Here is a 15,160-nt window from a genome sequence, read left to right as displayed (position 1 = left end):
GTCTCTGGAAAACCCTTTGTTTTTATCTGCTTTAGTAGCACAGAAACATCAAAACGCTCCATCTCTCCGCCATATCTGTGCTTGTTACCCAGTATTCTTGGCTGTCCACGTCGGCTACAGTCTGGTTTTCATGCGTTTGTCTCTTCTTGGTCCAGCACCTCATTGTGTTGTCTGTTATACATGATATACATGTCCCTGCTTTAGGGGGAAATCAGGACATTGTTCTGTATTGTATTGTATATTTGAGCATTTTTGATAGAGCTGCAAACAGGCCAAACAACGCAGGACAAGGTAAAAGACCAGTAAGTAAATAAATAAATCAGGTTATCAGCCCTCTTGGCTCCTATTGTGGTCAAGAAAGAACATTCCATAAAAAAAGGATCACTAAATAATTTACTCTGCGCTGCTTTTTAAATGTAACCTCAAAATTCCTGAGGCTTCGCAGCTGCATATTCTTGATCATAATGTCTCCTTTTTTGAGTCATGTTAGACCTCCAATTTTATGTTCAGACAGGGTAGATTAATTTTATGAGGGCCATCTATATTATTATCAGGCATGTTTATTGCCCCATCTGAATGGAAAATGTTTCAGCACAAACCATAAACACATAAATTGTAAAGGCTCCAGGCCTGTGCTCCATGAGGTTGCAGTAGTCTGAAGTTTGCAGCTCATTGACAGTGACGCTTCCCATCAGCCAGAAAAATATGACCTTAATGTTCCTCCTAATAAGGAAACAAAGTGCATTAACTGACTTTCCACTCTTTCATCCCGTGTGTGTGTGCAGGAGTTCAAAGCAGCACAGAGTGTTCGTGTGGGAGGAACCACTTCACGTGTGCGGTCAGCGCGTTTGGCGAGTGTACCTGCATCCCAGCTCAGTGGCAGTGTGACGGGGACAACGACTGTGGGGACCACAGCGACGAGGATGGATGCAGTGAGTCCACCACTCTCATCTTTTGTCTTTTTAAAGCCCAGAAAATGCTGCAATACCAGGATTTTTAAGGCCCAACATGTGCACCAGTCTGCACCCTGTTTCCCATATTGTTTTAATTTTCAGGCATCAAGTGAAAAGCCCACATACTGTAATTTATGCACTTAGTGTAGTCGTCATGTTGGCTCCCTTGCTGTCTTGATGTCATGGCACAAAGCTGCTTTTCACTTGAGGTTATTTGCTGATTAAAAACAGAAATAAGATGACTACATATCACCATCACTCATTCTTCGAAAATCTGGCAGCTGGGTCAGCTGTTATCCAAATCTCTCTCTCTCAAATATTTATAATGGTGCAAAAAAGATAACTTAAACCAGGGAGAAATATTGATTGATTGATCGATGGCGGGGTGGTTGCCACAACATCTGCCGAGATTTTTAATGGATAGGATTTATGAGAATATTTTATCTTCTGATCGATCCAGGAACCTTTTGTTTTTCTTTCTCAAAGAAGTTCCTACATATGACATTCATCATGTACAAAGGAAATGTAAGACACCGTCACCTCGAGACATCGCTCTTCTGTTGTTTGGCGCTGCGTGGAAGAGAGTAGGGTGTAGTATGGTGTGGGCAATAAACTGTCAAAAGCTGAACATCTTGATCTGTGTTGGCAAAATCGAGCTAACAGGCATGTGTACTCCTCAAGCCAAGTCGTAAAGCTTTTATTTCTAAGCTTCATGTGTCCCTTATTCATCATGCATTATGATGCAATATTCTTGCTTAAATAGTCAGGAAAAACAAAATTGGGCTCATATGAAAGTCATCTTCACCCAGTGAAAGAGTAAACAGATCTGTTACCCTCGGTGGGGTAATAATTCTGATGCAGAAGCTGAATAGAGTTTTCTGATGGGTCCACACGGTGCTGTAGGGGTAAAATGCTTGAGTAGGACTGCGGAGCAAGTCACTCTTAAGTGGGCCGCACCTCTTTTAAATGCCTGAGTGTGTATGTCTTCTTGTTTCCTTTGTTTTTCTCACTCTTATAACAGAAACCAAGTTGCTCCTAGTTGTTGCGCCACCATGAGCCGCGTGTGTTAGCTCACGCTCTTTCCCCATCAATCCCTCCCTGTCACATTAAGCTAGTTAGAGGCTGGGAAAGAGGATGCTAAATGTTATCGATCTCTGGCCAGTTGAATGTTCAGTACTCCTGATTGCCATGTATTGATCCGTGCAACGTTTCTTATTTAATCAGACATGGGGATGGTGGTTGACAGATATCGCAGCATCAAGCCAGACCTGCCTAATCCATTAGTACTGTCTGATTGATCTTCTGCTCCATCGCTGTGGTGTCGCACATTCACTTCTCCTGGACTAACTCCACTCAGTCAAATAACAAAGCTCCTATTAAAAGCGTTGTTCTTGTATTTACCGCCCTTTAAGACCACAAGATTAAAGTTTCTCTGTTTATTCCCCCACAGTGGTCTATTCTGGTAGTGGAAAAAGTTCTCCAACCTTCACTAGAGGCATCCACATCCACCAGAAATCTACTATATCATGCACTTGTCAATGTTTCAACTTTTGACAAGATTAATGGTGCTCGTTGTGTGGGTACTGACATTGCAGTGCCGATGGTGCAAGTCCGGACAGAAATAGTCTGTGGAGTGGAGCACTGACGGATACGCTCTCAACATGCACGACAGCGCTGTCAGTGGAAACACTAATATTGGATAGAATTGCCATCGATGAGCTCAGGCTGCTATAGTGCTGGTGGAAATTTAGGGTTATATTTTCAAACTGCAGCGTGCATAAAGTACACTTGGATCTGTAGTGACAAATTATGGACAAATAAAATTGGATCTAATTTATCAACGCCAACATTTTTAACCTCATAGCTGCTCACTCTATAAACCCCGAAAACCCTCAACTGGAATCTGCTCCCCTGGCACTAATTGGACCAAGTTAGCTGCATTTTCAGGAGTGAAGCACGATGATGTTCGTGGCGCGCTGAAAAGAAAGCTGTCCAGCTGGAGTTGGAGATTTGGCCTTGCTGTGAGAATGTAGAAGCAGTGAATGAAGATAAACATGCAACAATCCTGCTTTTCAGCTTGGTTGTAACAGTGTAGTGTGTGGCATCCCAGCTTTGCTTGAACTTTAGCGCATATATAATTGGTACCAATTTGACAATTTCCAGAGGAATCACTGATTCCCAGAGTCCCCGTGAAGGAATGTGTGTTTGTGATTGGATGTGTAAGGAGAGGGGCAGAGTGGACGACTGTCTGTGAAGCTAAACTTCTGATCTAATTATGATGTGGGAATCATGAGGACTGGAAATGTGGGTGTTCTCTGTCTCAGTGTTGTGCGTCTCATAGCTTTCCCATCGAAAAGACTGAAGAGCCATTATAAAATATATGAAATGTCTTCTTGCTTGTATTATAAGCTTAAGTGTGTGTTTTGAAGAACCATCTTAATTGTCATAGAGGTTCTTCTCCCGTTCTTCTCTCCACCTCGCATGCAACATCTGTCCGTTCAGTGTTGACCACCCTGGAAGAGCGGAAACCATTGCAAAATGATCATGAATCTTTTTAAGAGCAAACATTTGGAATTAAACTAACATTCCAGTTAGTTTACAAGCCTCGTACCTCTAACAGATTCCCGACTGTTAACAGCTCTCTGCAACATATAACAGAGTAAATCAGAGTTAGATGAGCATTTTTTGAAGCAAAGGATTAGGGTTGGATGTTAAAATTTAGAGGCTGCACTTCACAAATCCATATTTCTTAATTCTGTTGGATGTTAGTTATAGTGACAGATACATTCTGCTACCATGTACAGCCATCATATTAATTCATATTTATTGGCCAAGTGTCTAAGATGGTGCCTCTGTCCACAGCCAGGCCGGAAACCTAAAGGCTTGCACACAAATGTCAATACATGAAGTAGGCGACCAAATAAGAGCAGCATGATCATTAACTCATGATCTGCCTGTACTTTTCCTACTTTTTGAACACGGTCTGAGCGCAGCAGTTGGTCCAGCCCAGGCACCATTTGCATGAAACTCAGCACTTTGAAGACTGAGTACATTTGAAAGTGGGAAAAGTCGATGAGAGTTTGCCCAGAGGCTCTGACTGACTGATGGCACTGAATTTAACTGGTAATCCTAACTCTAGTTCAACGTAAGAATAAATCTCAGATTAATGTTGTCCTGGAGGAATAAACCCCCAAAAGTAGATGATCATAATTCAAAAAAGCTGGATTCCATTATTTCAGGAATTTTATACTTCACTAGTTAATTATATTAAAGGGTTACGCATCTTAAGGACAGCGTTTTAATTAGCCCTGACAACAACATAATTTTGAGACATTCTATTAAATTAAAAACAACCATTTTTTTAAATGATAAGGATGAACCGTAATTTGCGGCTGGAGGACACAACTCTAAATGGCACGTGGTTAGAATAAATCATTTACTGAGCTAGATGTGTGAGCTGTGAGGGAGTGTGACATGAAACACAGCTCAATTATTGTACCATAAAGTATGATCCATGTCAGTAGAAGCACTAAAGGAGAAGGACGACTATGCTCGGCCTCCGCCGGTCTGGCGATGTCACCGATGGTTTATTGTGGTGAGTTGCTGTGCAGTTAAAACAAGTGAATATGGAAAGAGAAAAGGATGGAATACATTCAGTCATCATCATCTTTTCAAGGCCTGATCATTCTCTTTGTTCCTAACTTTTTCTACTGTCTGAAAGTTGAATATTTCATTCAAATATGGCGTATTTTTCTATCAATGTTCCTTGAAAATCAAAACATGATTGAGCGCCATGAGATACTGTTTCTGTATATTTGTATTTGACTTGAATCTGGTCCTAAATGGTTCATTATTGCTAAAAGGAAATGAGTCTTTTCCAACCTGGATGTTAATGTTGCAATTTCAGCCATCAGACTTGGCTCAAGTTACGTTAATGATTCTTTAATGATGCAAAATAAGGAAAAAACAGCAGAGACATGGTATGTGCAAAACAATATTTTTCTTTGAATGTGGGCGTCCAAGAGCAAACGGAGGGTAATTGTAAGAAAATTAATAAAACCACACATCAAATGCATCATATCGTGTTGCTCCAAGTTTAGAATAATTTATTAGACACTGATAAAAGATGTCTGCAGAAACAGGAAGCTGAGCAGACCAACGTTACCCTTGAAGGACATATATATTCTCTGTTTTTCTTTCTGCTGCGTCCTCCCTTCTCGCTGCTGCAGATAATCCTTTAAGTTATTTCCCACAGCATTTCACTCAATTTTTGGAGTAGAAACGATGCGAGCGCACGTAAACACACACATTTGCGCCGCTGGAGCCCTGCTGAGGCATTGCAAGGGAAAACACTCAGTCCCAGATTGAGAAGTGGGGGCTGCACAGGAGAAAGATGTGAAATACTTTAGTGTGTGTGTGTGTGTGTGTGAGAGAGAGAGTGAGGCAGAGCGAGAGAGAGAGATGAAATGGAGAAAATCTCTGTTGTGTGTGATTGAGAACACTGTGTGAGTGTTGGTTTCCTCCACTGTTGGCTAACACCAGTGTGTGAGGATTGAAACACAGGTGTGTGCTATAAGCCAAAACACACACACATGCACACACAAGTACACACATATAGAACCTCAAGCTGATGTGTTTCAACTGTTTTTTTTGTTTTTTGACATTTTCTCAGTAGAACTTTATATATATGTCAGCCTAGTAATCTTACACAACAGAGATTTAAACTTTCCATTCTTCAGACTGCAACGGTAGGATCTTCTTCGCTGTCGGGTGACTCGCCGTGAATTGCCCCAATGGTTTTTTTTAGTTGCAAAACCATTGAAGCTGCAGTGGTTCGCCAGGATATAATAAATTCTTTTATTTTTTTTGTACCGGTAACTCATCGTGAGTTAAACACCATCTCCAGGTACTGACCCCACTGAAAGCATGCTGCAGTGGTCTCTTTATTATTGATTATGGCCGCTGTGGTTTTCTTCATGTTTCTCATATTAGATTTAAACCCAAAAAAGGTAATAGTCCAAAAGGTTTGAACTTGTATACTTTCTCCTTTAGTCTATTTAGCTCTTTGAAGATTGAGATGTATCTCTGACAGGCTTCAGAGATTTCTTCTTGACCTTCAACCAAAGAATGAAATTACAGCTGCCTGGATAGAATAAATAAAGAAGAGTGCTTGTGCATTTGCTCTAGGTGTCAAAAACACAAAACGGACAACGAGCACACGCATTCGCACGCGCGCACACACACACACACACACACACACACACACACACACACACATATATAAAACACTTTAGCTCACAGCTCTGTGTGAATTGAGCCAATCAGAGAAGAGCTGTCACCATGGGTGCTCGGCCCATCCAAAAGCTGGAGTGGAGAAGATTAGGGCCCCATTCCGGGTTTTCCCTATGTGTCAATTTTCTGTCAATCCCTTCATCTTTGCCTCCTTTTGTCTGCCCTCTGGCCACGGGAGACCAAAACACACTTCTTTCTACCTGAGATTTTCTCATTTCTTTTCTCGCCATGTGGCTGAATTAGTTCCTCCGCTGTGTCGTCCTCTCTTTCTGAGGCCTCTCTGCCTTTCATTCCTCTGCTTCTTTCTCAGGGTACCATGTTAGCTATTTAGATACATTAGCATAATCCCCCCCTTTCTTTAGCCGCCCAATGCTCACTCCGTCCTCTCCTCCACCTCCTCCCTAAATATTTACTCCTTGTTCAGTAAATGAGGTGAACACATACTTGTTCAGACAGAAGAGACGATTAGAGGCTGGTTGAGGGTAGACAGAAATGTGAGGAGAGACAAAAAGCACGGCTTCATCTCTGTCAATCGTGTATGAGCTTGTTTGAGTAGGCTTTAAATACGTAATTAAACACAACAGAGGTGATGGATCAAGCTATCAAATACATGTGGAGCCTTTTAACAATTACCAGCATGCATACATTTGAATAATATATCATATCAAATATTCTTTTATTACACCTTTTATTACAGCAATCATCTCCTTTATCCTATAGCTGTTTTCATGACAGCCAGACAAAACAACAGGTTTTAGACATCACCATCGGCTCAGAACACTTGTGGTCTCCACTTGTCATCATGGTTGATATGAGATAAATAATTAACGTTTTCTTGCTGACGGGGAATGACACGACACTGGCACGAGAAGCAGACTTTCAGTTGATTTTCTGTTGATGTTATTCAATCATCCAGCTTGTTTGGTGTTGACATGCGTTATCTGCTTTCACGGCTTCTCGTTGAGTGAGATCTTTTGACGTATATGACTTTTACTCACGTCATTTACAGGTGATGTCGTGATATTTCCGATGTTTGAGCAAACCAAAGGCTTTATTAGAAAACCAGACACACAACCACAGCTGTGTTTGTCTCCCATGCACTTGTTTGTGCTCGCTTCACCTGGCCTGAACTGTTCAACCTCTAAATACTTTGCTGTCTCACATGTCACAGGTTATGTGCCCCAGAGATGAAGAGAAAATTATATTTACAAGCTTTAGTCATTTACTTATTGGTACAAAAAACACCTGCAATCATTAAAAAAAAATCCAATATTAAGTTTATTTTCATTTTGCCACGTTTCTTCAGAGGTCATGCATGAAATACTGTGTTTCTTTTATGTTGTATCAAAACTCTGAGTTTTCTGCTATAATACACAGTGTAAAAAGTTGTGCACTAAACATCCCAGCAACCTATATAAGCACCCGCAGCGATGGAAAATGTATTGCTTCCTAAATCATTCACCTTGGTGCCTCTCTGTAGTTCCAGTTATGTAATCTGAAGGATTGGTGTTATTTTTAGACGTCAGCGTGCTGCTGCATTTATATATTCATCCTTCAGTACGGGTAGTTGACGACTGTGCTTGGAACATTTCTACCTGCAACTCTAAAGGTAATTATAGAAAAAACTGTCCATGACATTTCTAATCTGCCATGTTTTTCTCTTTAGCATAGCTGTTATATTAGCAGGATGTTATGAAGGCCCAGTCAGGGAGGCTCTCTGAAGTTTTATGGTGAAGCTTTGTGTGGCTGAGGTAGGAGGTCTGTTTATGAAAAGGAGTGAATGAGAATGCCACAGCAAGACGTGGTGCCAAAATAACTGTGCTGGTAACTCTACTCCGGCAGATTAGAACATCTGATAGCCGCTGAACAGAACTGCCGAGGAACAGACCAACATCTGACAGGAGAGGAAAAGACGTGGACTTCTGTTGATCCCCTCCAAAATTTGCCTTATCTGATACCGTCCCTCACATGCTAAATGTCTCTTATTTTCTGTTGCTTGGGATTTAAAAAGCCTCAGAGGAACAACAATGGGTGCATTCTGCCTTTTTAGTGGATAATTGCTCACTCTAAGATGGGAAGATTTTTCAGTTTGACATTATATGTCCATATAACATTCATAGGAAAAAAAGAAGAAAACTAGGCACTCTTGGCAGAAAGGAGTCAGAGATGGATTACATCTTCTTGTATTCTTTTTTAAGGAATACGTTTTTGTATCCACACTTATTTGCCTGGGGAGAAATGTAGAAAATTTGCAGTAGGTGGCTGCAGTCCAGCTACTTTACATCAAATAAAGTCAGATACAGATCTACAACTGTGAATTTCATGAGAGACGACGGTAATCTGGAGGTCAGCTGACCTGTTTTGGCCTGAAAGGGAAAAAAAACCTTTATTGAAATGAAATCCTCTCATTAGAATTGCAGATTCCTGTACAGCCCTCTGGAGACCATAGCTGCTTTTTTGTTACTGCATTACTCCTTCTTTCATCTATCCATCCTCCAATCCATTGAGCTGGTGTGATAAGCCATGTTTAGCTGGATATATTGGTCCCATTAGAGCCACTTGATTCAGCTGCTCTGTAGTATTACAGAGCCCATTAACTGTGCTGCTCAAGGCCACTTAAAGGCACACATGCATCTTCTTCAACACGTGTCCGTGCACACTCGGTAGTGAGCATCCTTGACACACACACACACACACATGCAGACATATTCAGTGTCTCAATATTTAAGACTTGGCAGGATTCTTCTCTCTATATGGCCCTTATTGAAAATTTACTGTAGTACGTACAGAAACCACTTAGATAGATCGCTGCACTTGGTCCAATTAGTGATCTTCAGTGCACACTCCTCCCCGAATACTCATTTGGGAAGATCTATTTCCGATGTCCTTGCAAGATTACCCATGTTTCATAAAACATTTTAAATAATTACATTGAAATAAGTCGTTTAGTCGTTTGTAGCATCTTGCTTAATGAAAAAGTTTCAGTCTGCGTCATGACCGAATGACCACCGAGTTTCTGCAGAGGTGACACGGTTGTCGAAAGGTCCTCGGTCTCACAGCTTTCTGTACATTTAACGCACACATTACTCATTTGAGCAGTGAGCAACACCCTGTTACAGCAGGAAACAAATGAGCTTACTCTTAAAATAACCTGGAACACTTTTGATGGTTGATTATAAATCAACCAAATTAATTTTGCAGTGTTGACAGTCAAGAAAGTCTTCTGACGACGTATTACTCAAGAATGTTCGTTTATTTTTCTCCAAAAATAACAGCTTCTTCTGTCATCTTGATAACTGGCCCTGTCGTAAAAATATTTTTGTATTTATGCTTTAATTAACTTTGACAGTTGCGGCTGAGACGTTTCAACAGATGAAGCTAAAATAACTGTCAAAGTTTAGCGTGTGTAGAAACTGTCTCTTTTGGTGTGTGTGTGTGTGTGTGTGTGGGGGGGTGTGTGTGTGTGTGTGTGTGGGGGGGGATGTGGGGGTGTGTGGGTGTGTGTGTGTGCGCACACTGCTGCCCCACAAATACCAGTTCTAGTTCCTAGATGAGAAAAGTCCTGGCCAGGATGCATGTATGTGTGTGTGTGTGTGGATCCTTCTGGATGTGGGAGAATTTCATGAAACTTTGATAATTGCATTTTTATCTCAACACTGCTGGAAAAATGATGGAAGGGAACCACAGCAGGAGGTGGTCCAGAACATTGGGCATTTACCATCAGACGCTCTTAGAGCATGAAAGCACCTTTGATAACATCTACGCTTCAATATCTGCATCTTCACTATGTTCTCAGTTTGATTACCGGGTCGCGTTTTGTGGTGCAAGACGGAGTTGTGAGGAAGGTGCGTGTTTGTGTTTCAGCCTCTGAGGAATGCAGCACTAGTGAGAATAGCTGAGCTGATCTGAACAGAATCTGTGTGATAAGAGATCAAAGCAGTGGGAGACTTCATCAACCCTCCCAGCATGCCACTCGCTGATCCACCTGATACCATCCAGGCCTCCCCGGCTGTGTGTGTGTGTGTGTGTGTGTGTGTGTGTGTGTGTGTGTGTGTGTGTGTGTGTGTGTGTGTGTGTGTGTGTGTGTGTGTGACAGAAAGTTATTTGCATACACTCTACATCTCTGCCAGTTTGTGCAGCTAAACTGCTCTGTGTTTTGGATTAGCCTGTGCAGAGTTGCTGTCTCATCCCTCTGTCCGTGTTAACCTAAAGCTCTCTCTCTTCAGATAAGCTGAGTTATTTATTAAAATAAGCCTTTCCCCATATTTTTGGCTGAGGCCATAAATCTACAGACACCTGCATACATCCAAAATGGATTAAGCTGCCTCAGATGGTGTGCCTCTGTCAGGACCGACTATATGAATAAATCTGCGTAAACGATGCTTCCTGTCAAGTTACATCTTCTTGTCAAGGCTTTGAATGCACCACTGGGGAAGGCCCCTTCTGCTGCCCAGTTGAGTCATGGCAACCTATGGCTGTGTAATCTAAACAGTAGGAGAGGTCATCAGAGGGTAAAGGATGACAAAGAAAGTGATTTTAAAAGCAAGGGTTCTCATTTGCTTATATCTCTGTCTCCATCTCTCTGTTGCTCTCTGAATAATGTAATATGCAGGGGTATGTGGGTCAGTGGGGCTTTACTTTCCTCTGGAGAGTCCAACCACACCCCATTCACACACACACACTTCAATCACCCACTAAGCCGTGTCTCCTTCCTCCATCTGCCTCGCCGGTTAACTCGTTGCGTGACGTCATGCATTTTTCATAAAGTCTGGGCTGCTTGGTCAATATTTCATATCTGCTATTGACAGGCGAGCTGGAGTCAACTCTTGAGAAGTGGAATCTCCCTGTCCTGTCCTGTCCTGTCCTGTCCTGTCTCACCCTCCTCTTACCTCGTATTCCTGCTCCCTTCATCTCTCTGTGGTCTGTAATTAAATTGGCTCTGTCTGCAGATGACAAAAGGTCAGTTATTCAGCGTCTGCTTGGATAGCAAGTAGCTGCACTTAGAGGGGATATGAAGTTAAGGAGGAATGCGCTGTGCTCAGCCTTGCACTCTGTTTTCGAGGGCAAAAAGGTGGCCGAATAGGGGCTTCATGTGTCCAGATCAGGCTCGTACTCTGGATAAACTGGAACCAGACAGACTGAACCCCCATCCTCTGGTCGTTACTATAGGAGGGAGACTTGTTTTGCTTCGGTGTCTGTTTTGTACGACAAATGCATTATTCAACTTTAGTCTAACGTTTATAACTCCTAAAACAGATGGGAGGAGAAGCATCCCAAAAACTTACATTCATTAACATTAAAGTATGCAGCAATTGTTTTAAATATGACTATCATTGGGCATGAAAGGATGAAAGGGTCTTGTGCTGCCTACAAATACTCATGTGGTACCAAACAGTAACCTAGTGTGTCAAAAAAAGAGCCTGTAAGTGCAGAACCACAAACACGAGACCTAAACTTTGGTGAGAAGGCTAAGAGAGGAGCTTTAAAATGCCAAGGGACTTTCTCCTATCTGATCTGAAGTTTATTTGCTTGTTTGTTTGTCCTTGCTGACCTGCCGCGTGCTGTTTTATCCTGCAGTGCTCCCGACCTGCTCGCCGGTGGACTTCCACTGCGACAACGGCAAATGCATCCGGCGCTCCTGGCTTTGTGATGGCGACAACGACTGCGAGGACGACTCGGATGAACAGGACTGTCGTGAGTGTTCCTCTTTTTCACTAGTCAGCAACAAACCCGCCATCATCCTGCCTGATCGGCATGACTTATTAATGCGGACAGATGCGATGCAGTGCTAAGAGGTCAACACTGCCATGGTCAGCACCCTTTGACATTTGCTCAGATCGTCCTGCTCTTTTTTTTGATTCATGTAACTGTGTGTATATGCGTATACACCCACATAAAACTAACCCAGTTGTTTGTTAAGGATAATTAAAGGTGAAATAAAGGTCACGTTCTAGCTGGAACATTGGATTGTCAGTGTACCGAAGCAATGCTGTCTGATAGATAAAGAGTGTTTAGTTTGTTTTATCTTCAAACATCTGCAGCCATATTTCATAGTTTATCACATATTAAAATATGGACAATGTAACCCTTCTGATATGTATTAATATTAAATTATCCTTTGGTAAATCAAATAATCATTTTTAGTGTTTTACATTCTTATTCTAACTTCTTTTTCGACATATTTGTAAACAAAATTATATCGCTATTAGACATCACCCAAGAGTAATTTCAACTATCCAACCTACTCATGTGGTCAGTTTTGTAATCCTGTTTACTCATTGTTTGCATGCTGACCTTTAATCCTAAATCTCTGCAGAGAATTTATGGACAGATTTAGGTTGGGGTTATGTTTCAAGCCTCCTCTCATTTGTTGAGGTGAAAATGGGTTTTGCATGTTTTAGGGAGGTGTTGGCAGCGAACGCCAGCCACTTACACTCGAGGTGTTTACCCAGCGTGATTTGGGAGGCTGCGACTGACGCCAGCTCTGACCCACATGCATCCTTAGACATTAGCCCGACACAACTATTCTTCACAGTAAAACTAGGCAATAGATTAATGGGTGTATAAAAAGTGTAATAATGGAAGTGCAAAACTAAATTAAAAGAAAAATGGCAAGAGTCATTTATACTTTTTCTTATCTGTTAGTCATCGGATGCCCCCCCCCCCCCCCCCCGTCTTGACCCACATACTGCCAACAACCAGACGTTGAATCACCTCCTGATGGGGCTCTGTCTGCTGCCAGCCACCTATAACTTTTTCATTCTTGTGCTCAGTAAATTCCCCTCCATCCCTTGTTCCCCAAGCTACTTATTATTTTATGTTTCTGTCTTTCTACTCATTTTTTCCACCAGGATTTGTCTTTTTCCTCACACTATGACTGTATGTTCATCCTTGTGATGGTTTTACTTCATTATTTAAAGAGTAGGAGTGGATCGTCTACACTAGGCTGGTAACGTCTGAGGTGTGACTCACCCTCATGCGTGTTTTCACAAACATTCACTGTGAATTCCGGAGAGTAAAAATAAGATTTCACCGACAAAACCGTTTGGACTGTGTGCAAACACATGCGGGGAGGGTGGTAATGACTGCGCGACCTTTGACCCCTGACGTTTGGTGGTTGTGTGAGTGATGAGCATCTTGAGGGCTTGTTGACCTGCGACCTTTTGGTGTTTACGCTGTTGATGGGAGTGGGGGGGGGGGATCAATTATTGTTACTTGCAATAATAGATCAAAATAATCCACATATTTGTCAGTAATTAAATTACACTTTTATTTGGGTTGAAACTTCATTTGTAACAATATATTTCATTTTTCCATTTAATTATTTTACTCTGATTAAAACCCAACTCTCCCTTGAACTGCATATGATGGACACTTGTACCACGGATGAAGACTGTTGTTGTAATGATGAAAATCTACCCAGCAATCTCGGGGAAGGCTCAGTATCTCGTGTATCTCATCTATTCTCTGGACATCCTTCTGTTTCTGTTTTTTTTTGTCTTCCTCTGTTTGGCTTGGCTGCCTACCACTCACACCGCACTGATAAATTATAGATTACCTCCTGCCAAGGGCAATCCATCATTCCTGTTCCTTGACCAACCTGTTTACTTGGCCCCAGGAAAGTGTGTCTCAGACTCCACTGTTGGCTCTGGTGCTGACAGTAGAAGGCAACATTTTGATAATTGTTCTAATCATTTGTATGAAGTGACGTGATTAGAGTAAAGGCACGTCAAGTAGTCTGGATACAGGAAAAATTTTGGTTGTGAAACATTTTCAATGTCAGAGTGCTAAAAGTTTGTTGTGTGGAACTTTGCACAGTCAGGACTGTTGGGATGAATGATGCACGTGTCTTTTATCCCGTCTCAAGGTTAACTGCCTGGTGAAACAATTCCCTAACACACAGCTGCAGGCATTTTTAATTGGGACAGAACAAGCCGATGGAGTTCAGTGTAACTGACAGCAGTCCTCAAATCAAATTTCGAGTAAAAAGATTTTTGCGATTTAAAATGTAAGCAAAACGATGATGTAATAACGTATTACATAATTGGCACATTATTGGCAGGGTTTGCATTATTGACCATTTGTACCATTTGTATTGACCATTACGTCAGGGTTTGTGCTGTTGTCATAGTGCTCAATCAGTGATTTGTCAATTGAAAGCAGACTTGAGTGTGGAAACTGTTTTGTTTTTGTTTTTTTTAATTTTAATATTGCCAGGAATATGCAAATAGAGCTTGGCTAATTTCCTTTTTTGATTGCCCTCACATTCTGAGCCAGCTCTGATTTAAGTTATCATGTGTCTGAGTCATGGAGAGGAACGATTAGGATGAGGAAAAGTACTTGAAATTGCTTTGACCTTTGTGCTAATCTCAGGTTCAGAAATGTGAAACTGACAGATCTGTAGTTCTGTTCTGGGTGGGGGGTTGTCACGTCCATAATCGGAGATGTTATGGACATGATGTTATATTCAGATGTTGGGATTGGACATCATTGTTGTGTCTGTGAAAGTGTACGTTGAGGGGGTGCAGATGCTTTTACAGATGCACCACTTAAAAAGGGAGGATCAAATTGGATATGTTCACCTCCAAACCTGTGGAGTTAGTGTGTTTACTGAGGGGGGGAGGCATCTGCCTGATATTAAAAGTTGCGATTTGATGTCAGTGCAGGGACAGTTGCATCTCATGAAATTCCTGTACGTGATCCTATCGTTCCCTTTGTCACCTCGGTTACTTTGGAATCTCCCCTTCCGTCTCGGCAGCTCCCAGGGAATGTGAGGAAGACGAGTTCCAGTGTCAAAACGGTTACTGTATTCGCAGCCTGTGGCACTGTGATGGCGACAATGACTGTGGGGACAACAGTGACGAACAGTGCGGTGGGTACCCAAATCTGCACCCAGCATCCAAATGCATGATTGT

The 15,160-nt window shown here is 41.9% G+C and overlaps 1 protein-coding gene across 3 annotated transcripts in view; it reads left to right on the top strand.

Moving 5' to 3' along the window:
* The window catches only part of lrp4 (low density lipoprotein receptor-related protein 4), a 68,612-nt gene that overhangs the window by 30,122 nt on the left and 23,330 nt on the right, over nucleotides 1–15,160 (top strand). For all 3 annotated transcript variants that reach the window (XM_011609880.2, XM_011609881.2, XM_029846756.1), the window contains 3 exons: nucleotides 786–932; nucleotides 11,823–11,939; nucleotides 15,004–15,117. In XM_011609880.2, coding sequence (XP_011608182.2) covers nucleotides 786–932; nucleotides 11,823–11,939; nucleotides 15,004–15,117 — 378 coding nt within the window. The remainder of the gene's footprint in view (nucleotides 1–785; nucleotides 933–11,822; nucleotides 11,940–15,003; nucleotides 15,118–15,160) is intronic.

This window comes from Takifugu rubripes, chromosome 13 (assembly GCF_901000725.2).
Source record: "Takifugu rubripes chromosome 13, fTakRub1.2, whole genome shotgun sequence".
In the NCBI taxonomy this organism is placed as follows: domain Eukaryota; kingdom Metazoa; phylum Chordata; class Actinopteri; order Tetraodontiformes; family Tetraodontidae; genus Takifugu; species Takifugu rubripes.
The sequence above is the reverse complement of the archived record's forward strand: the minus strand, read 5'-3'. Positions and strand labels throughout refer to the sequence as shown.